Source organism: Thunnus maccoyii, chromosome 23 (genome assembly GCF_910596095.1).
Source record: "Thunnus maccoyii chromosome 23, fThuMac1.1, whole genome shotgun sequence".
NCBI lineage: Eukaryota > Metazoa > Chordata > Actinopteri > Scombriformes > Scombridae > Thunnus > Thunnus maccoyii.
In genome coordinates, this window is record NC_056555.1 from 13,384,523 (window position 1) to 13,408,666 (window position 24,144).

The window sequence follows — 24,144 nt, forward strand, 5'->3', positions numbered from 1 at the left end:
GTGTGTGTGTCTGCGTGTGTATGTTTGGCTTTTACTTGTATTGTTTTGGTGTGTGCATTTTAAACGGTCTACATGTGTACCATATTGCACAGGAATTACATCCAAATTGGGTTCAAATGTTAAACAGGAAAGTAGATGAAGTAACCCTGGAGTCAGATGCATTTAGTGTTTTGTTTTTTTTTTTGTTTCCTTTGTTCGGTCCTGATTCGAGTTTGCACCCTCAATGTGGGATAAAGTTATTTCAATATTTGGGATCAATTTTGCACCATACACTATGTGTGTGTGTATGTAACAGGTCATAAACAGGCAGGAATGTTCCTATTGGAGGATTTCCAGGAAGCTCCAACCATCTGGTTAGCTCTCTGAGGTTTCCCCCCTTCATGCTACATTTACTGTATGTATGTGAGTGTGTGTGTGAGTGCATGTGGAATAGACCTTTAGTTTAGCAATGTTTCCTATTGACTCAACACTCCCACTTACACTCCCTCTCTTTCTTCTCTTTCTAATGCTAAACACTTGTTTTGCTAAAACCTCACTTGTTTGCCTGTATCACTTTTCAGCACGCAGGTCATTTGCATGGGTAACTATCGTGCATCAGACCACAGCGAGTACCTCCTTCTCCGCTCTCATCTCATTGGAATGCTCACCCAATCCAACACCCTTATTTTTTTTGCATGTTGCACTATTATCATTTGCATTAAAAGCAATAATTTATTTGCATCCAGCCAACGTAGGAGGACGAGTGGATTTCTCCTCACCGCTCCCCTTTCCCTTCGCTCTCCTCTAAACCCACTCCCTCTCCAAATGCAACACTGCTCTTTCCTTTGGATAAAATATTTTCACTAGACCATAGACCATTTCTTCTCTCCTTTTCCTCTCGCTAATTCCCTCCTCTCCCTCTCTTGTCACTTCCATCTTCTTCCGTGCTTTCCTTTCCCCTGAACGCCTCTCCTCCTCCTCTGTTGTACTCCTCTACAATCCTTAAACCATGGATCATAGGTTACTGCAATAGCAATCAAACAATCACAACCAGGTTTTTTGCCAGATTGCTGTTTAGAATGTTAAAGAAACCTGTCAATTCACATATTATATCCTATGAATAATACTTAAAAGGTAAGAGCTTATCTAATTATTATTCATTTAATTTATTATTTATTACTTATTTAACTTAATTTAAAATTACAAATTTTCATTGTGCACTTTTACATTACATACATCACAATTACTTTCATTATCAATTAATCTGCTGATTTTTTTTCTTCGATTAATCGATTAATAGTTTTGTCTATAAAATGTCAGAAAACAGAGAAAAATGCCTGTTATAATTTCTTAATGCTCGAAGAGACATCTGTTTTGACTGATTTTGTCCAAAATCGAAAGATATTCAGTTTATTATCACGTATGATACAGAGACGCTTCAAATTCTCTCGTTTGAGAAGCTGCAACCACTGAATATTTGGTATATTTGCTTAAAAAATGACTAAAATGATTATTCAGTTACCAAAATAGTTGCAGATTAATTTTCTGTCCATCAACTGATTGATTAATGAACTAATTGTTGCAGCTCTATTCAATATAATTGTATCTTTTGTCATTATATGTCAGATCAGTTGAAATAATCTCTTCCTTTAAGTTGCATTTAATAAAAAAAACTAATTTACCACATTATTACCACATAAAAATGATAAAAGTGTTTGTTCTAGCACTTTACAAGATGCCTACATTGAGATAAATATTAAAAGTCAAGAGCTTTTAGTAATACTGCCTCAGTGGATGAAACGGATATATTGATGTCTTCTGCATCTTTGTGCATGTTTCTCCATTATTCAGCCTGACATACCTTAATATCTTTAAAAACTTTGGGATGTTGACTTTGATTTAAAAGTGTGTTTTTTCATGACGTAAGGACCAGTGGGTGTAGATACTTTATTTCGTTTATACAAGTTACTTCATTATGAGGTAGTTAGACACTAAAATCCCTCCCAGATCGAGGAGTGCTGCTCTCTATCTGATCCTGACATCTGACCTCGCTGTGGAAAAGGCAGGAGAAAGGAGAATTTCCCTTCAGGGTTTGATAAATTACCGCTATAATATCATTTCTATACAGCTATATAACTTTAATGTCGTGACATCTGCGTTCAACAGTGCGGCCCAGTCCTTTTTTTTCCATTTCTCCATTTTCCTCTCTCTCTCTCTCTCCTGACTAACTAAACAGATGTGACATGAATACGCTTTAAAAAGTTGCAGTTGTGATTTTACAAATGTTTAATTAAAACAATGCGTGTAATGAAAATGTTTTGGTGTTCTAAAACATTTTCATTACACGCATCGCTTTAAGGGGCAAAAGTTGCCTGGTGAACTCGATGGCTCTGCTCAGCTGAGGCTCTGTGCCATTTGAAGCTGTTTTAATATGTAAAATAATTCCTTCACTCTCCCTCTGAAATCACTTTCAACAACTGCTGCAAACCGCTGGAGGAGGCGGAATCACAGGAGAGTTCCCTTTACCCACAACGCTGTAAACACGGCATACAAATGTGTGGTGAAACCACATCTACGCACACACACACACAACACACACACACACACACAATTATACAGTTACTGACACAGAGTATAAGCGCACATGAATGCACAAATTTACCAAAACTGTGTCATAGTGGGAGAAACACACACACACACGCGTACACACACACACACTTGGTGCTGTGAACAGTTTCGAACACAACCTGCTTTATATTATATGAAGTCTTGGATCGGACCACACACAAATATTTAAAGTACACACAGGGCTGCGCGCACACGTACAGTTGTGAATGCGACTCGACACATAACAACATGTGTCCATTTTCCAACACCCACACAGAAATACACACATTCAAACATGGTGGCACATACTGTAAACATATATTATGTGCTAATGTAAACACACACTAACTTGCTGACAGCACTTTGAACTTCCTAAATTTTGCCCAAAATATCCTCACGCACACACATTTAATATTCTATATTTATAAATGCACAAACAAAAGCCTCCTTTAAAATGTTCATTTATAAAAAAAATACTCTATACTTCTGGCAAAGAGCAGCAAAAATGGAAACACACACACACATTGCCCTAGGTCACTTTTGGGGACATTACATAGACTTACATTCATTTCCTGGAGACTTACCCTAACCATAACCACTTCTTGCCCAACCCTTACCCTAACCTTAACCACTGATCCAAAAATCAGCATTTTCCCAATTGGGGACATGGCTTTTGTCCCCAATTGGACAAACCGTCCCCAATTAACTGGTCTGAAATGTATTCCCGAAAGTATACACACACACACACACACGCACACACACACACACATAAACTTTAGTAAACCCCAAACTCTACAAAATAAAAACTTTTAAAGCTCCCTCATTAGCATGTGGCAGCTATTCAGGGACCCACATTAAGGTAATATTAATATTACATTTGGAGTCCTGTATAAATATTTGATCAGAAATGCTCGGGGGCCTCATGTATGTTTACTGCACATAGTTCACCCAACATTAACATCAAGGATTTCCTTTTAACCGTTTGGAATTCAGTATTTCCTTTGAAAATACAGGAAATATTGGTTTGGTTTATTAAGCCCATAAAAAAAACTATAAAACATAAAAAGGAAGAAATGATCAAAAACATAATAGTTAAGCCTTGCTCACTGTTAGTGCAGAAGAAAAACTTAAAGTAGAAGGGGGACATTTTTGAGGAGTTAAAGAAATACTTATTTTGTGGTTTGTTAAATGACTGTAGAACAATCCCCTCAGGTAGAGAAGAAAATAATAATAGAGTAAATAAGGAGGTAAGGCAACTTAGACTGCATATGAGCCTCAGTAACTGCCACACAGTGTGTTACAGGAAACAAGCTGTAAAAAAAAAATTAAAAAAAAAATACTGTGATACTACCGCAGTAAGTAAAATGTCTTTTTAAATTGCATCCATCCTTATGAAAATAAATCATATTTACAGGATATATCCACACTTCAGAACTAGCCATACAGCTAATTTGAAAGTGTTTAGATAATAGTAATAGTATAAGCATGTGACAGAGAGTTGGAGTTGATGTTGGCAGTGTCTTTGTTTAATATGGAGAACGGTGAAGTAACTAAATTAAATGCCGACGCTCCGTTCCTCAGCCTTATATTCATATTTTGATCTGAACTCTGGATTATATTGTAGATGAGTCAACAGCACAAGTCAGCTCAATGTCTCAATGCTGCCTTTTAACTGTATACATGAAATACATTCATGCAGTGAAATACAGTAGCGTTCCTTACATATGTCACTACAACAAAGCAGAGTATAATTAGATAAGACAGAATAATTTATAATGTGAGCGCTGCACTGAAGATTTGTACATTTTCTAAAAATATTTTCATTACTCTCAGTCTTTTAAATCGTGTGTTTGCAGGTATTTTAATTAGATAAATCTCAGCAGTCATCCCCACTAGTGTTGTCACCTATTAGCTGGCAAATTCCTTCTTGCATGTGTTTGTGTGTGTGTGTGGAAGATACACACACACACACACACACACGCCAAAAAAATATGCATGGGTCTGTGATAGCGTGTGTGTGTGTTGTTGTCACCCATTAGCTGACAAATCCCTGCACCACCTTGATGCTCAGAGTCATACAGGACCTCAAAGGAATCTCACACACACACCAACACACACACACACACACACACACACACACACACCAACACACACACACACACACACACATAAAGAGACGATGCAATTCCTTTTTAAGCTACAGAAACATGGATGTCAGACTTTTGGCAGTGGATGAGGAGTTCCTTAGCTCAAGATCAAAACAACCAGAAAAAAGACAAGACGAGAAAAATAGAAAAAAAACAAAAACACAAAAAAGGACAGAAGAAAAAAGAAGTCTTCTGTCGCCTACCAGACAGAAAAGCAATACTAACTTTTTTCTTTTGTTTTTTTTTTTTTTTCTTTCTCTCTAGAGTTGAATCAAAAACACCAGAACAACAGTGATGAAAAAGCTGACAAGACGGCAGCGGGAACAGTGGCTGTACAAGTTAAAAAAGAAAGAATGAGCTGGCAGTGGGGGGAGACCTTTACAGCAGAGCAAAACACTCAGACCACCAGATTTATGCAGGAAACAGAAGGAAGAAGTGGTTATTATGTGGTCGATCACAATGTGGAGGTCAGAGAAATTTCAATATGACTGTGATATGTCTGTTAGAAATGACCAAATTCAGACATTTGGTTTTGCATGCTGAAATCTCATTACTGCCTCACCCCCTGAGTACAAATAGGAATATTTATAAGTGAAAAAACAAAGAAAAACAAGAGTTTGACTTTTTCATCCTTGGAATAAGGACAGTACTATGTGATCAAACTTAAAAGGAACAGTTGGGCATTTTATGGAAATGTGCTTATTTGCTTTCTTGCCAGGAGTTAGATGAGAAGATCTTTAAAACTCTCATATCTGTCCACCTGTCTGGTTAGCTTAACTTAGCATAAAGTTATGAGCACATGAGGAAACAACTAGCCTTGCTGTTAAAGCTAAAGCTCATAAGTAACACGTTACATATCATTTGTTTAAACCGTACAAAGACCGAAGTGTAAAAAAAAAAAACATATTGCAGTTGAACATGCAATTATGTGGCTTCTTGATCCCAACCTCATGATGACAACAACAGGATATAATGTGAGCTTTAGAGGTGCTTTCCCATGTTTCCAGTCTTCATGCTAAGCTAAGCTAACCGTCTCCTGGCTCCAGCTTCTCATTGGATAGACAGACATCAGTGTATTATCGATCATCTCATCTAATGCTCAGCAATAAAGTAAATCATGTCAAAACTACTCCTTTAAACTATTCAATAAAAGTTTAAAAATATTGTAAAGATTACAACATCTGGGTTGAACAGCAGGAAGTTCCAGGAACAATGTAAAAAAAAAAAAAAAAGTTCACTACAACTTGAGCTGAATCCCAGGCCATCTTGAGTGCTTAACAAAAGTAGTGACAGGAACAAAATATGGAATGATTTCACTAAAACAGCCACAAAGACAAAAAAACCCCAGCAGAAGTAAGAAGATCTCCGAGCAAAAGTTCACAGCTGTCCAAGTTAATAACGGCGATACATTGCTTGAACATTTTTCTTTTATTTGCTGTGGTAGCCTCAAATTTGAAACGATTAAACGTCATGCTACTATGAAAGTTCAAATGCTGGTATCATGAAGAGACTAGCGGGATGTTATAATGGTGGGTGAAAGAAGGAAACAATAATGTTTCCTCTTCAAAGAAGCAGCGATGTGACAGAGAGAGAGCGAGTGCAGAGTGAAAGTCAAGGTGTCTCCTTCAAAGACGAGAGAGACATGATGCGAATGATTAAAAAACAGAGTTTATGACAGAGTGAAGGAGATGAGGGTGTCTCTGTGCAAGGACAAGAGGTATGACAATGAAGGAGAGCTCGATGAGAATGAGAGAGACAGTGACAGAAGAGGAAAAAAATAGGCGTGCGGTACTAACCTTGAGGCAAAACTGGGTAGAGCAGGAGACAGTGTTGCATAGTAAAGATGAAAGAAAGGGAAAGAGAGACAGAGAAGGACAGGGAAAGGTGAGAGGGGAGACAGGAGTTGAGCGCTAGGTTAGCCAGCTTGATCACTCTTCAAAGAACAGAAAAGGAGATGAGAGACAGAGGAAATGACAGTGAGACAGACAGAGAGACATAATTAACTATAGAGACTCTGCAGGCAGACACATAAACAGGGAGACAGGCATGACCAAGCAAACAGCAAGGCAGGCAGACAGTCACATAGACAGACAGGTTAAACGCAAGCAATCTTCTTTTCATTACAGTAATGAAGGTTACCTCACATGACCCCCTACAGACATTTAAGGGCAGACAAACAGACAAAACGAAAGTGAGCAATTCACCAATCAAAGCACGAGCTGAAAGCATGCTCACTATGCTTTATTTCTTCCTCGGCATATTTCGCTTCCCGCTGGGGACACTTGAAAAGTTTGTGGAATTGTGGAGAATTCTCCACCGAATGGCAGATGTAATTGCTAAGATATGAAGTTTGAAAAAAAATAAAATAAAATTACTTCCTGAATGGGTTGACCCCAAATAGTATTCCTCTCAAACCCTCCTCATATGTTCGGTTTAACTGGCAAAGCCCAAACTCAAGGGTGAGTTTATGCCTGGGAACGCACGCTAATGACAGCGTGCCAGAGACAAATTGTCCATTACAGAACAATATAACACGCAATAAACTTCTCTAATTTCCCATTACTCAGGTTTATACTCTACATCTCTCCAAGCCTCCTTCCTTTCTCTCTCTGTTTTCTTCCCTTTTCAGTCCTCTCTATCAGTTGTGTTTTCTATTTCCCTCTCCTCACCATGTTTGTACTTTTCTGTCTTTCTTTCTGTAAATCTCCACCCCTTTTTTCTTTTCTTTCACACTGTTTTTCTCTCTCCACCACCTCCTTCCTTTCGCTTTTCCTCTTTCTTTCCCTCACTCTGTTTTCCACTCTTCCGTCCAAATCCTTTATTTTGGCCATCAGGGCAGATTTTCAGCTCCATTTCCCCTCAGTGTGAAGTCACTCAGTCTGCTCCAATTACCATCCTAGTTACTGAAATAAATAACCCGGTACCATACAGCTGGATTTACACTAGAGGAGAAAGAAGAAGGGTTGATTTTTACCCTTGTTTAACCCACATCTGATCTTTTCATTAGTAATGTTCCCCCTGCTCACTCATATAGCCGAGGGTTAGCCTTGGTGCCAAGCTAAGAGTTGGCCACAGGCAATTGTATCGTCCACTGATGCTGTACCTGTTTGCTCGGGGCTCTTATAATTCACAGCATGGTTAGGTAGCCCTGGGATGTACTCAGTATTAGTACACTTTATGTTGCAGGGTCAGTACTTGCGGCTTCAGAAACAGTCAATTTACTGACTATTACAATCTTAAACAGTGAATGTTTCGTCCTTCGTTAAAATCCGGGGAAGGTTTCCTCATTACTCTGCTTAACTTTTATACAGTAACAAATACTGACATCCGTGAACAATCAGTTGTTTGGTTTAAAATGATTTATGGTGCCTTGCCTGAAGTTCTTAAAGCGGGAGTAAGAAGAGGAAAATAAAAAATCGTACCAATTGACTGTTCTGACCGATTCTCCAGTCATAGCTTAGCAACTGTTACTAGGCGTGGAGGCCTGTAAAGTTTTGGGTTTCTCCACAAGAGTTTGGAGTGTGGCGTTTCTATGTTTTGGGGGTTTTTATGCCTTTCCAAATTCAAAACACGAGGAAAAAAGTGGAAGGAATTTATTAAACTGCGTGTTTACCTGCTCTCAGTCGTAACTCTAAGCCAAGGAGCATATGATTCATCAAGTAACAAGGTTTCAAATTCTGTAGTCTAACCGACACAACATTTAAAAAACAGTCCTGTTCGTAACTTGCCCTTCCACTGTGTAGTGTTGGTCCACTGTGTGAAAGCTGGTCCTAAATACTATTAGACTTTTGAGTTAGCTGCCCTTTATTGGATTTGAGGAAGTTTACACTCCAGTAACTCCAGTCAAAGTCATTACCAGAGAAAGTGTTACATTTGCCAATCACATTGGTTAGTCCTCATCCTAAAAAACTTATCATGTAATGTTAAAAGAGAAAACATGTTTTGTTAAAATGTGGACAAGGATTTAGGCTACGCAGCCAAATAGAGTTATGTTCAAATGAAATGAGTCGGATCTTATGTTTTCCTTCCATCAAGTACTTACATATTTGAAACCCCTTTTACGATATTCTTGTTTTAAAACAAGAGTTGGAAAGATTAAAAAGTCAGCAAGAGACACTTTTTCAACCAACTTATGGAGCTAATGTTAGCTTAATTAGCTAGCTAGCTACACCTTGCAAAATCTGCCAGTGACCATGCTTTGATCTACTTCTGTCTGATGTCAAGGACCCATTATTTAAAAACCACCATTATCATTTTATGGGAAGGAAAGCTTGACAGACACAGTAACAGTAACTAAGGGAGGCGAGCTTAGCCAGCTGTCAATTCAGTCCTTTTCATGGCTGTGTTTTATCATGCTAATGCTTAACCACAGCCTTAGGTTAGACATGGATAGCTTCCCTCGTCATATATATAACAGCTAAATGAAAACGCTATGTGTGTGTTCACAGTATCACATATCCTTACACGCTCCAATATAACCCCTACATACTTACTTCAAAGTAATGTGTGTGGCAGTGTACAAAAGGAAAGTGACATTTCCTTATAAAAATCCACTTAATCTTAAATATTATAGGATACTGTTCTCAAATATTCTGTGTTAACCTTAAATCTGACACCGTTCCAGTTTTCAAGCAGCCCGCTATGGTCAGATATTAAATATCGCATGCAGAGAAGCCTTTATTTTATAGTAATCCACTGGGAGAATTGAAATTCTTTGAAATACTTAAATCTGATACTTAAATTTGATACCTTTCCAGTTTTCAAGCAGCCCGCTATGGTCAGATATTAAATATTGCACGCAGAGAAGCCTTTATTTTATTGTAATCCTCTGGGAGAATTAAAATTATTTGAAATACATATAATGTAAGAACCTAAATCCTATATGTAAACCCACCTGCAGGTTTAAATTGTTATAAAGTTACATTACAATGTTGGCTACTGGCAGATTAAATAACACACACGCATACACAGAGTTAAAACCCCCCAGTTTGAAGTCAGCAAGTGCTGAATTATTAATAGTCTAGTATTTCTATTGGCCAGACAGACACCGTGAGGAAATACTAAATCTCCCTAAAATCATTAACAACCATTAGTCTTACAGTCAAAGTGATAAACACGCAAACAGACAGTCCAAGGAAGAAACTGGAGAGAGGATTAAAGAGACAGAAAGAGAAACAGCAGACAGACAGCATATGATAGTGCAGAAATCAAAGCTGTCGAGAAGCATACAGACAGAGACAGACCAGTTTTCATAACCACAGACAGCTCTGACACGTCTGACCCTTGAAGACTTACTCTTAACTCTTGCTTCTCCGTTATTTAGGCAGGTCAACCAACTAAATGCAACCTCTTTGCACACTTCAAATTGTTTTTTTTATGTCATTTGTCTGTTGGCCATCAGATAAAGACCCTTGATCCTGTTTAAGAAGTAGTTTCAGGAAAAATAAAAACTTAATCTCCTGAGGCTCACGTTTTCTTTTGCCTTCTTCATACAGAAACACTATGAACAGACAGACAACAGACAGACAGAATGAAACAAACATTCAGGGAGACACACAGAGAAGCAGGCAGGCAGGCAGAGGCTGCAGGCATACAGGTAATCAGATACAGACAGAAAGGAAAGGGCAGATAGTAAGATTAAGACTAGCTAATGAGGTAGATATACAGTAGATAGACAGACAGCAAAGAGAGACAGACAGGTTGATCCAAAATTACAAAAGACAGGTAAAAAAGTAGTTAGAAACAGACAAATCATTCCTGTTATCAAAAAGATTTTTTTTTTAAAAAAACAGAGTGAACTGTCCAGACTCCTAATAAAAGAAAAAGAGTGAGTTAAACTCTGCAAGTCAAGCATCCTCGACTGAAAGTAAAACAAAAGTGAAGCTTGAAAACAGAGCCACTAAATGAAAGAGTTGCATCACTGACAGGAACAGAGGCTCAAAGAGTTTCAGGCTGTATAGCCGAGACTCTGGTGCCAAACTGTGCCCTCATTTTACAAACTTTTGGGAGCACTTTTGCCTGTCACGCCACAGTATAACAGACGACAGAACTTCTGCTGCTGCCACAGATGTGTACCAGTACAACTCGCTCCAGTAACTGCACTTTAGCATTTTTTTTTTTTCTTCTCAATCCAAGAAGAAGACCAAATATGTTGTACTTTAACAACATGAGTCAATGCTGCAACTCTTTTATGGTGATTATTAGTGAACATACTCAGCTTTGTCCCATGTGGAACAGGCTTGCGAACACGTGAAACATCTTGAAGTCACATTTATGTGTCTTGTTAGTTTCTTTTAATGTGACACGCTACAAGAAAAAAAAGGGGATTTTAGGGCTGCAATTAATGATTATTTTAATTAGCACCCAGCTTAATCTGACAATTAGTGATGGATCATTGAATTCTTTAGTCTATAAAATGTCCGAAAATGGTGAAACATGTCCATCATAATTTCCCAGAGCCCAAAGTGGGATACATAAATTACTTGTTTTATCTGACCAACAGTCCAAAATTCAAAGATATTCAGTTTATTATTGTATGTGAAAAGAAAAGCAAAACCTTCTCACATTTAAGAGGCTGAAAGCAGTAAGTATTTGATATTTTTGCAAGAAAGATTCAGCCATTGTCAGTATTTTTTTGTCTATTGACTGATCAATAAATCGTCCAAGTCTCAGCTCTAAATAATTTTTTGTATTTCAGTGAATTATACCTTAAGAACTTTGAAGAACATAATGCCCACAGATCATTATGTCATCATTGAAGATGTAACACATAATGAATGACTGTATTAGTGAAACTATCTTGTGAATTTGACATGTCACATACTGTCAGACGACATTTTAATCTCAATGGAGTAACCTCTGATCATCTTAAATCACAATCTGCACCATGTGGCGATCAGAGGTTCAATTCCCAACTGGAACCATTGAAGCAGATTTTTGCTATAAGGAAGTATTTCATTTCATTGAACCTTTCCACATGGGAGTAATTGCTTTTATAAAGTGCTCTCATATCCCGTCCCATGACAAGCAAAGTGAGGTTTGTCGTGCAATGGTCTAATTGACTGACAGGGACTCCAGCCACTCACGTGCCCAGGTAGTCCCACACCATCCCCCCCATTGGCTGCTGAGAGGCAGCGGGGGGAGGGGCTTGTTTTCGCGACTGCTGAGAACGCCACAGATGAGAGGCAGAAGGATTTCTGGGGTGTGATGGATGCGCACGCACACACACGCACACACACACACACAGCAAACAATCATGAATGCACTCACACAGATACAGAATCACATGAATGTATACAATTTTTATGCATACACACATGTGAATAAGGTATGATGACCAAAATAGGAAGAGACAAGGGATGACGGATGAAATAAAGCCAAAATAAAGAGAGAAAAGGGGAAGAAAGAAGGGAGAGGAAGAGGAGGGAAAAGTGGAAAACTACTGATTACCATAGACTCCAACAATATGTAGCCTGAAACTGAATGGAAAATGGACAACAAAGTGGAGTCTAATTTTACATTAAATGATTATTTCAACAAGTAAAGACAGTCACAGGTGTTTCCTACTGATTTAGATTAATAGAGGAAGGGAAGACATGCATGAATTTTTTTTTTTAGAAATTCTGTTTTCCTTTTCAACTAGAGTAAGGATTTTTCTTTTCAATTCAAAACATCCCCCTCTCTGTTCATGCATCTCATGTATCCTCCTCTCTCACCTCTCCAGTTCGTGGATCTTTTTCTCCTTGTCGTTCTTCTCATTCTCCATCTCCCTCAGGATCTCCAGAAGTCGTTCCACCTCGGATTGGGCCTTCCCAGCATCCTCTTTGTGCTGGGCCACTTCCTGCTCCAGGCAGGAGATGCGTTCGGAGAGTTCAGCGTTGGCCAAGGACTCCGTTGCTGCACTCTGAGCCTGGAACAGAAATTAATTATTATAAATAAACTGAGGGTTAGCTTCCAAAATGAGGTGACCACCATTTGATGGAAACGATAAGGTCTAACTAAAAAGCACGTGCCAATAACAATATGTGTGTTAAGGACGGGTTGGATGGATTTGATGAAACTGACACATGGCTTTTTAGACTGTTTAAGAGTATAACTGGCATGAAAAAGATAAACAAGATAAAATTACATTCAAATACCATCATTCTGAGACCAGCAAAAGGATTTATATGCTTTTGTACTGAATACAAGACACTCGAGATATTGCTTTTACAGTAGCACCTCAGGTCAAGCGTCTACAGTGTTTGAGAAACAGTAAAGACATGATGCAGCCTGATCAGTTGTGATAAAAATCAAAGTTAATTGGGTGAAGCAACAACAAGCCTGGAAAAAATCTAACAAACTAAGTTTTATTAAACATGAATGACTTTAATATAGAACAATGTGTGAGGAACTCAATACATTTGGGGACAAAACATGATGGTGATAATGAGTTTGAACTTCTCCTTACAAAATCTGGACACCATGAACTGCAACATCGCCGTTTGTTGCATCTCCCTCCACCTTAGTTTCCTCTCACCTCTCTATTATTGCTATCAAATAAACAAAATAAACAATAAGCCATAAACCACAGTATGGTATGAATGCTGCTGTGTTATAAATGTGTGTAGGTATGTTATTAATAATTAAGGTATGTTATTAATAACTGTAAGCATTGTGGTTTGGCTCACTAATGATGTCTTGAGTTTGGGTTGCTTTTCACACACACACACGAAAACACACACACACACACACACACACATAATGTTGATTTATGATAAGATTAGCATGATCATGAAAAGGTGAGGAAAGTAAAAAGGTAAACTGAGTTGGGAGTGTCGTTCCTCTTTCTGCTGCTCTGCTCAGCTATGCAGAAGATGCATAAAACGAGAAAAAGAAAGAAATGAAATAAAACAAAGAAAAAAAAAAGGAGTTATAACCAGCTTAGAGGTTAGAACAGCTGTGTGTGTTTCCCAGAAGCAAATGTTGCTCTTGGGACAGATTGACTTTGTGTGTGTGTGCACACGCCTTGGTCCCACAATACATAAACCGTATTAGTTTTGGAAGTGCACAACAGTTTTTACAGGTCTTTATGTGGAGAGAAAATGTTTGGGTGTCTGACGATATAATAAGAACATCTGGGTGGAGGGAAGAGGGAGAGAGAGAAAGACAAATAAGACTGGGAAAAAAACATCACACACAGTGTCACATGCAGAATGTCAATCAAGTCGCACACACACAGACACACGAGTTTTCACTCTTTCTTCCATCCATGGTAACAGAAAGAGACTAAGAAATATACTCTAATGAGAGAAACACCAGAGCTCCAATGACACCTCCATACATTCTCTGTCTCTCTCTCTCTCTCTCTCTCTCTGCCACATACGTACACACACATACATACACACACACACACACACACACACACACACACACACACACACACACACACACACACACACACACAGACCTACATGCACATTCAGGGTGTGGTGGTGGTGCTGTCTTCTCCACTCTGTGAAAATGACTGTAAGGCTGTCAGCAAGCCGTCACACACACACCATTTTATGGGCTGCTGTGTGGGAGAGAATATGTGATATGCAAACACACACACACGCGCGCACACACACACACACACTCACACACACACACACACACACACACACCTCTTGGAAAACAGTTAAAGGAAAACAAGAAAGGGGAGAAAGACGTGAGAAGTTTTTTAGTTTAAACCCTCTATTTCTGTGCAATTGTCTTTTTTGTTTAAAAAGCGGGTGCTGTATGTATTTTCCTCACCAATGAGATTCATTTAATGGATGTTGTTTTGTTGGCTAAATTGTGTCTGTCCATCACGGCCAACATTAGGCCACAAAACTGTTTTTGGAAACGTTTTAGTCCACCTGTCTTCATCCAAATGTAGCCTGAGCTGGGTGTTAAATTTGGACAATTAATACAACCTCTACATCCATCTGTGTAAGGATGTAATGTTCATGCTTTTATAATCCCATTAACACATCGTTATTATTACATTTTTGGTATTTTCACTTTCAGCTAAAACTGGGTGTTCATTAGGTGGCTGCTTTCCTAACCTAGTCATCATCAGCATCTCGTTTGATGTTATGTTACAGCTAACCTTCTTTAGCTGGTTATCCAGTTTGACACACTCCTCTCTCTTTTGCTCCAGGCTGATCTCCAGACTCTTCAGCCTGTTGTCCTTCTTCAGAGCCGAGGAGGCCAGAGAGGAAGCCTTCTCTTTCAGATCCAACACAGATGTCTGGAGGGTAAAAAGGGGGGACAAAGAGAGAGACAATGAGTGATACAGACAGAAGTCAAAACCACAGCTTCTTACTGCTGGATACTGAGCAGCTCAGCTGAAGCAGATGGGGGTTTAGTGCATTACTCATGGGTATATCAACAGTATTGTCACCAACCGCCATTATAGAATAATTCCATTTCACAGTTTTGGCAATCATTTCTATCAGTTATGGTAACATTGTGATTGTGATCGAGAGATTAGAAGTTGTAAACAAGCCAAAAGTTTAATCTTGTAATAGTTTCGTCCAAACCATTTAATTTTGAGATTAAACTGAAAATGAACACACCCAAAATGTTGGTAATATTCCCTTCACCCCTTAATCCCTTAACTGCTGTAACTTGAACCGGGAGATTGAACTGTAAATTGTGATGGATTTTACTGGTTTACAACACAGTTTGGGTGATAATTTCACATTCATTTTTGTTTTCTCATCCAATAAATTGGTTAACCTGCAAGTTTGTTTAAAACCTGCCGCATCATCTGACTACTCCTGTTTCTTGTCCCATTGAGGCTCTTTTATAGCGATGTTGCTGCATCCCCAGCAGAGTAATTATGTATTATCATAATTGATAACAAATGTATAATTGTATATTATAACTGATATGAATTATTATCAGTCATAAAATCCAAGTCATAAACTGTCATAAACTGGAATTATCATTCCTCCAAAGTTGGGAGATTGACTCCATCCCTTGTTCTTCAAAACTTTTTCCCATGACCTGTCTCTTTTCTCACTCTTCCAGCTCAATCCCTCCATCCGTGAAGTCTCTCTCCCTTTCCTTTCTGGTCTTTTCCTCTTTTGGTAGGGGCAGTGAAACAGAAACCGACAGGCACAGAAGAGACACTCAGACATGTAATTTTACCCTTGACTGACAATACCAACTCCAGACTACAGATCATCATGTTTGGCCGGGCTTTGGTCAGTGAAACCTTGCTGCTTACTCTGATTATATTTAGGTACGTATATATATTGCTGTTGTCAGACAAACCCCAAATCTGCATTTAGCAGTGTAGAGAGGAATGCGTGTTTTCTCCACAAGTTTTCCCATGTATTTCTGAAATTATATAATGGGACAGTAACAGGTTTTATGACCCCACAATCACTAAAATTAGCAGAACAGTCCATGTAAGAAAAAGCAAAAAGCACTTTTTACTACAACATGTGCGTTTGATTTTAGGGTGTATTTCCCCTTTAAATGAATAGTTTCAATAGAAATAGGAATAGTTTTACTTTTACACATATTCTCTTTTTCTTGCCGAGAGTTAAATGAGGAAATCAATACCACTCCCATGTCTGTACTGTAAATATGAAGCTTCAGCCAGCCGGCGGTTAGCCTAGCTTAGCATAAAGGCTGGAAGCGGCTATCCTGGCTCGGTCCAAAGGTTTAAAAACATCTGTCTCGCAGTGCCTCTAAAGCTCAGTTATTAACATGATGTATCTTGTTTATTCCATACAAAACCCAAATATAAAAACATCAATTTGTGGTTTTACAGGAACCGCCTGCTGGTAAAAGAGCTTTATATTTCGCTAGAGACATGACAGCAGCAAATAAACGTATTTTATCCTCCAAAATGTCCAACTATTACTTTAAGACCTTTTATAGGATAAAATTCATGCCACAACATACTATATTTTTTTGCCTCAACACAACAAATGACATACATATGCCATGTGTGTGTTAACATGTGTCCTTATATATGAAACATTCGTGTATGTAATGTGTCTTTGCAGGTGTGCTTTGATGTGTTAATTTGCATGCATGCAATTATTGTCCATCTTGGCACTGAACAAAACAGATAATGTGAATTTCAACCAATCACACAGTGGGCTAACATCTAGGACTGGACCATGTGAACTAAAATCTATATCAAGATAAAGATACTAACTGGTTGGTTGACAAAACTTCTGACTGGATGTAATTGGTTGTTATGGCTATTGTCAGGAAGTAGATATTTATTATAAATTGTGATATTGTTGAGCCCTACTAACATCCGTTTCTTCATTTCTTTCTTTGTTCTTGCGCCATCTTGGTGGTCATTTTGGTTGTGGTTTGACATCTGGCCCTGACTGTACAGCAGGATGTGGAGTTACCACTATTTTTTTTTAATTTTATGAACACTGTTATAATAAAGAAGAATGATTTCTAAACACTGGGTGTATACCTGCTTATGCTTCCTGAGGAAATTAGTGGTTAATGGTTAAGTTTCAACTGTGCTGTCCAACTGCTGCAGGGTGAATTAAGAGGAGACAGTTTGCAAAAATGCTTTGTCATCCTCCATCTCTCCCTCATTGCCTCAGCTTTTGTGTTTTTATATGAATCACAAGGGTCACAACAGGAAGAATTGTGCTCCAAACTCTGCTTCCATTGGTTGTGGGTCTTGCATATTGTTGTTAGGGAAACGCGATTGTTTTATCATTGTTGTCCTTCAATGCAAAGACCTTGGGAGGATCCAAGGTCGATTCTGCAGCGATAGATCAATCACGTTTCCTCAATAGGGACATGGAGAGAGAGAGCAGAGAGAGTGCGTTTTTCTGACTTACAGCACAGATGGATGTGTGTTTGTATGTGTGTGTCATCTACCTCACGGTCAGCGAGGTCAGTCTGCAGCTGGGAGACTTTCTCCCTCAACTCCTTCAGCTCCTTCTTGCTGGTCTCCATCTCCTCCCCCTTTTCTCTTTCCTCCCTCTCCCGCTGATCCTTCAACCGCTCGATGATGCGCTCCTGGACGGAGGGAAGGCCAAGGAGGAAAAGAGGGGATGGGAGTGAGGAGGACAGAAGAAAGGAGAGGAGGGGGAAAGGTAGGCAAGGTAGAAGGAAAAGAGAAGCAGAGGGAGAATAAAATCACCACATACACTCCAACAGTCATTCACAGTCACTCAATATCAAGTTTCTATACTAATAACAGTCGCATTAAACTTAATGTACATGGCAGCTCTGACAGGATCTAACAGCCAACGGCGATTTTAGACACGTAATACGTTCTGGCACAAGATTTAATATTCACAACCACTAAAACACTATAGACACTCTCCAGCTATAGAACAACACAGCGGCTAGTTCAAGCATGAGTACAAAAGTTCACACACACAAGAGCAGCGCACAAAGCCCAAAGAGTATATTGGCTGTCCTGTGTGTGTGCGCCTGTGTTCTTCTATCTTTGAGAGGACCGATTTGACTCACCTCAAGAATGAGGAACTTTTTTGGCTTTCTTGACTTCTTCAAAGGGCTGTTTCAGGGTCGAAGGTAAGAATGAGGGCTGCAACTAACAATTATTTTCAATAAGGATTAATCTACCAATTATTTTCCCTCATTAATTAATCGTTTGGCCTATAAAACATTAAAAAATGCCAAGGCAAATGTTGCTTATTTTGTCAAATCAACACTTCAAACCCAAAAATATTCAATTTACAATCATATAAAACTGAGGAAAGGAGCAAATCCTCAAATATGAGATGCTACAACCAGAGAATACTTTGCATTTTTTCTTAAAAAACTACTTAAATTATTAATTAATGACCAAAAAAGCTGTTGAATAACGTGTCATCAGTGAACTAATCAATCAAATGATCAGTCTTTTCAGCTCCAATTAGAATTTAGTAAGTTTTAGGTTAAAGTTGGTGTTGGGCATGTAGTTGTGATGGTTAAAGTTAGGAGCTCGGGAACACATTTTGTCAATGATGGTCATCACAAGTATAGAAGAAATAAATGTTTTTGTGTTGCTGACCTACAACAAATATCTGCATGACTAATATCGAGCAAATTTATTTGATTTTTTTCATGTTTTGTGTCACAATCAATATTACCATACTGGAAAAATATACTTGCAAAAATATAATAACATGGAGAAGACAGATATTCAATGGAGCAGACAACAATATATATATATAAATAGCATGAAACACAAACAAGATACAATGCATAAAATTAAAGAATGAAAAAGGATAAAAGCACTTAAAGTTAAGGTAACGTATTTCTGATCTGCTTTGAAACAACACAGTGCAAAACAACGTGTGTGTGTGTAACAGAGAAAAGTAGGAAAGCAAGAGAAGGATAGAAAGGAAGAAAGAATGCTAAAACAATGAAAATGGGAGGAAAAAAGTTTGAGAAAGTCTTCTGGTTGAAGTAGAAGTCGTCGGCCACCTCTGCCTGCCAACACTCACACATCTAGCTGACACCCTGAATATTAGTCACTGGACAATTAATAGCCGTGTTTCCTGTGTGTGTGCATGTGTGCGCGTGTGCAAGTGCGAAGGAGATTGGGTCGGTAACACAATCGCGCCTAACAGTACAAAAATATATTTTCATCAAACACTTTAAAGTGGTCTGCTGGTGTAAGTGTCATTGGTTAGTTTCCCAGAATCAGGGTCGAGTCCTCACTTGGAGCGAAGATGGAAGACTCATAGATCACACAGAAGACGGTTGCGAGTTCGAGTCTCATGCTCAGGTGGTTCAGGACTTTTGTGGCTACGGTATCTGAATGTTCAGACCCAGGCAGCGACCGTGCGTTTGTTGTTTCGGTTGAAGACCGAGCCATGTGGCAATGTGCTGGACGGTTCCTGATCTTTTATGAACACAGGCTGTCAGTGATTCAATAATGAAACAGCCAATGTGATTATTGGTTCATTTCCCATTATCCAGAGTCATCTGGTCATTATGTGGGTGGTCGGTGGTTTTGCTCATAATGGTTTTTATTAATGTAACCTTGCTCGGCAGTTGACCTAAGGTTGACCAGCAACGTGTGTCTGTGTGTGTGTTTGTGTGTGTACCTTCTCCGCCAGAGCCTCCTCCAGTGTTCCCAGTGCTGTGTCGGTGTTTGAGGTATCTGTCTGTAAAGACTTGACTCTATCTTTCAGACCACTGAGCTGTTTTTCTTTATCCCTCAGCTGATCCTGGAGATTCTCTATCTGCAGAGAGAAAAGGAGGGAAACATTAATAAACGGTTTTGTTTTGATACGTAATTCACCTGTTTACCAGTGTGTGTCGATGTTGATATTTGTCATTTTTTTTTGTTTCAACAACAATTAAAGGACCAATATTTGTTTAATATAACATAAAAAATATAACATTCATTTTACAGTTGAAAAATAAACACTGACATTACATAAAACTATTCAAATATATGAAATCACAGCCTATAAAACTTGAAAAGATGAAGCAGTGTGAGCATGCCTGTATTAAGAAACATTAAACATTCATTTTCTATTCTGCAATTTCTTGTTACTCATCAACCAACATTGAGTATATGAAGTTACTAATATATCTGTGAAGCTAAAATCTACAGATAATATCAAAGAACTGAGCTTTCATTGTAACAGCAACAAATAACGATGATTTAGATGATTTATGAGCTTTTTATCAATCAAAATGAGACATCAAAATTAATTAAAAGTTAATAATGTAAGAAGACAATCACAATCTTATAACCCATACTTTTGCTTGCATCATTCGACTGTAAATGCAGAATACTTGAATCCCTTTTGACTATTTCCAAGTGCAAAGTGCTTCCTGCTTATTACATACATATACAAAACACGCATGTAAATTTTACTGAAGATAAAGAAAAACACTATAAAACTTCGATGTAATGTGAATAAAAACCTTATTTACATTGCAGTCCTCCCTGATTTTCTCTTAAAAAACAAACATACGAATCCCTGCCTTCCACACTGTCTTGAATATAACAGGCAGTTTCTTGTAAAAGGTGTCTAATGTGATTCTATCTGGAAATATGCAACCCATGAAGAAGGCTGAGAGGCGATGCGTTGTCAAATATGAACTTTCCACCTAAGCTAAACTAACTTTAACCCCAAATACACACTCTCTACTGTACCTCCATCTCTTTATCTCCCCCCCTCCTGTTTCCTCTCACGGTGATTTGGGAACAGATTCATTTTCTGTTAAAACACAAACTCAACAAAGATGACTGAAGAGCTCACTATTTCCCTATAAGCCCACAAAGTGTATATGGGAGAGTGTGTGTGTGTGTGTGTGTGTGTGTGTGTGTGTGTGCAGGAAGATCACAGACAAAGATAAGGCGTTATGTCAACTTCGTGGTCTTCATTAAAAAATGGATGGAACAAAAGGTTAAGCAGGACAGAAATAACAAATGAGGAATTGAGGGGGAAGAGAGAGAGTGAGAGAGATGGAAAGCTTATGTAATGTAGTGTTATGAGTGAACTTGGGTGGTAAAATTACAAAAATTAATTCTCCCTTTCTTTCTGTTCCCTTATTCTTTCTTTCGCCAGAGAGAAAGGAAACCAAGCGATTGACAACCTGCCACCAAAGAAAAAAGAAAAGTAAAAGAAAGTCTGATTGGTATGTAACCTTTGACTCCACTGCAGGTGAGAAACACACATTTACACTACCGCAGAGACTGTGTGCATGAGTGTGTGTGTGTGTGTGTGTGTGTGTGTGTTCATACAGTAAAACATTTCCAGCGCCTCATTAATCAACTGTTCACCTGACAGCTTGACTGACAGTTCCTCCTCTCTCTCTCTCTCTCACACATTCGCACACACACACTTGACATTGAGAAGCCGAGAGTCTCTTTGATCCCATCTGCACTTCCTGAAACTGACAACTGCTGGATGCTTACAGACACACACACACACATACACACACTCACTGCTGACCCCAAATCGTCTGTGATAATGAACTGGAATACGTTAACAAAACAATAATTGGCTGACGCTTCTCCTTATGTCATGGTTCCCCCTCACACATAAATTCATTTACCAACAAGAGAAAAAGGATAATGGGTGATCAGACGGATATCTTCGCAATTAATTGTCTCTGCGCTCAGGCTAATTTTCTTTACTACTAACGTACAGTGACAGATAAGAACATGAGGAGGAGGAGGTGGACAAAGTGGAAGCCGTAAGATGGTATTTTTAGTTTATCCACATGCAGAAATGAAATGCTCAAACACAGAAGAAAAGAGGGAATCATAAGGGCAGATTAGATAAAGGAAAAGTCAGCAGCATTTCTGTCTCCCTCTCAGACAGTGGACTGTATTCTATTTGAAGACGGCAGAGGTCATCATTTATTGAACAAGCGGAACTCATTAGTATGCATCTGATTTCAAACACGCTCAGTCTCTCTCCTCCCCCTCCCTGTCTTGCTTTATGTCTGTGTGCTTGATTGTCTCTATCAATTACGTCCTCTCACGCTTTGTCTCTACATTGTTTTTTTTTTTAACAAGGGACAACCGGAGAGACAGGGAGGGACGGAAAGGGGAGGAGGTTGAAGTTTGCAAGAGACATGCAGGCTGGCAATGGAGGAATTCAGCTGTACACTAGATTTTTTTAAATTGGTAAGATAAATGATTGCCAGAACATTCAAAACTCCATGTGCGTTTTTGAATTTTGCCTCATCTCTGTGTCTTTTTGAAAATTTTCCACCAGTATTGTGTGTGTGTGTGTTTGCCAAACAGTAAATACGGGGGGGTCAATCTGGCCCATCCATCTAACTGACAGCATTACCACAGAAATGCTGTCACACCACAACAACACATTGAAAAGTGGCCAAAAAAAATGCAGAGAGCATCTGTAACTCTGGCTCCTTGTGTACCTGCCTGTCTGCTGCCTTTATGTGTCTGTGCTTTATCTTCTAAACTACACACTGTCCTACAGCCCCATCTAGTGGCTGTGGTATTATATAACAACATCATATTCTTTGAATAATAATTACACGTCTGCACTTGCAGATTTAAATCACAGAGTGAATGAGAGTGTGCAACACTGTCATCTAAATAAAAGCTATTTTAGCCTCTCCTTGTCACTATTTCCATTCATTCTTCACATTTTCTGTTCTCAGAACTCTGTCAGAAAGTGAAAAAATCTCCTGAACAGAAAGTCATAGTTTTACATTTTTAGTGGCTTGTTTAAAATAACAAAATACTGGTAGGGAGCAAGAGCAGAGATACAACATCACAGCAGTGCTCATGCATCCTATTTCTGTTTGACCTTACTGAGTATGTTAACTGAATAAATGACCTTTTCATTGGTTGACACGTTGTATGTATGAGTCTTCTTACTGTACCTTCTTCTGCAGGACATTGACTTTGCGTTCCTTCACGTCCAGCATATCTTTGAGGTCGGTGATCTCTCCGTGCTGAGTGCTCTTCTCTTCTGTCAGCTCAGATATCTGTTGACTCTTTTTAGAGAGGAGAGACTCCTTTTCTTCTAGGCGAAGACGCAGCGCATCCACCTGTGCATGCACATAATTAAAAGTCAATGGAAATAAATATTCACAAACTAATGATCAGTTTTCTGACTTTTTGTGACATTTAATGGTACCATTGCACACAGCAGCAAAGCTATATTAACAGTGTAAGTAGAAGGGTAACTGTACCTCAGTCTGAAGTATAGCAGCTCTCTGTTCCTTGGCAGTGAGAGACTCCTTGAGTACGTCAACATGTTGTTTACTGTCAGAAAACTGATTGTTCAGGGTTTCCAGTTTGGTCCGGAAAGCCAACAGCTCGCTGTCCTTACGACTCAGATCCTGCTTCACCTGTTCCATCTGAGCAACACAACCACATGAAATACAGAGAGATGGGGAGATAGAAAGCAGAAAGACCAACTTAGAGTCTGGACTACAGAGGATTACATGCTTTCTCCTGTTAAAATGCATTAAAATCAACTACAAGTGAGCTAAGTGAGCGCTTGTTAAGGTCTTAAGCCATTACTCATAACTCCATTGTAGAAGACCAACTGCAAAAGAAAAGATATTTGGAAAAACACAGATGATGAGTCACAATATGCCGTATCATTTCTACTGCAAAACTATTTGAACTACTCAATGGGGAGGTTTTACTTCTTACTGCACAGAAGATTGTTTTCATTATTGCTCTCGATCACAGCTGTGCAGTTTTACATAATCAAAACCAAAGTCTGCTGTTGTTGATCACGAACCTTCAACTGGGGGTTCAGTGTTTTGTCATTAGCCTTTCTCAGGCAGTAGTTAAGTAGCTGACAGTAGTGATACTTGCAGAATACACAGCTAGTATTCTGAGTGGCCTTCTACAAGGGCTACTATGCCAGTTCATGCTCAGGGAGCTGTGAGTTTGATCAAGTAGACATATTTTGGATTTTTTTAAAGGGAAAGAACTGTCTTT

The 24,144-nt window shown here is 38.8% G+C and overlaps 1 protein-coding gene across 4 annotated transcripts in view; it reads right to left on the reverse strand.

The window, feature by feature from the left end:
- The window catches only part of LOC121890551 (ELKS/Rab6-interacting/CAST family member 1-like), a 139,249-nt gene that overhangs the window by 71,477 nt on the left and 43,628 nt on the right, over positions 1 to 24,144 (reverse strand). For all 4 annotated transcript variants that reach the window (XM_042402950.1, XM_042402949.1, XM_042402952.1 and 1 more), the window contains 6 exons: positions 23,382 to 23,549; positions 23,070 to 23,237; positions 19,796 to 19,933; positions 17,610 to 17,750; positions 14,845 to 14,985; positions 12,449 to 12,642 (listed from right to left, as the gene is read on the reverse strand). In XM_042402950.1, coding sequence (XP_042258884.1) covers positions 12,449 to 12,642; positions 14,845 to 14,985; positions 17,610 to 17,750; positions 19,796 to 19,933; positions 23,070 to 23,237; positions 23,382 to 23,549 — 950 coding nt within the window. The remainder of the gene's footprint in view (positions 1 to 12,448; positions 12,643 to 14,844; positions 14,986 to 17,609; positions 17,751 to 19,795; positions 19,934 to 23,069; positions 23,238 to 23,381; positions 23,550 to 24,144) is intronic.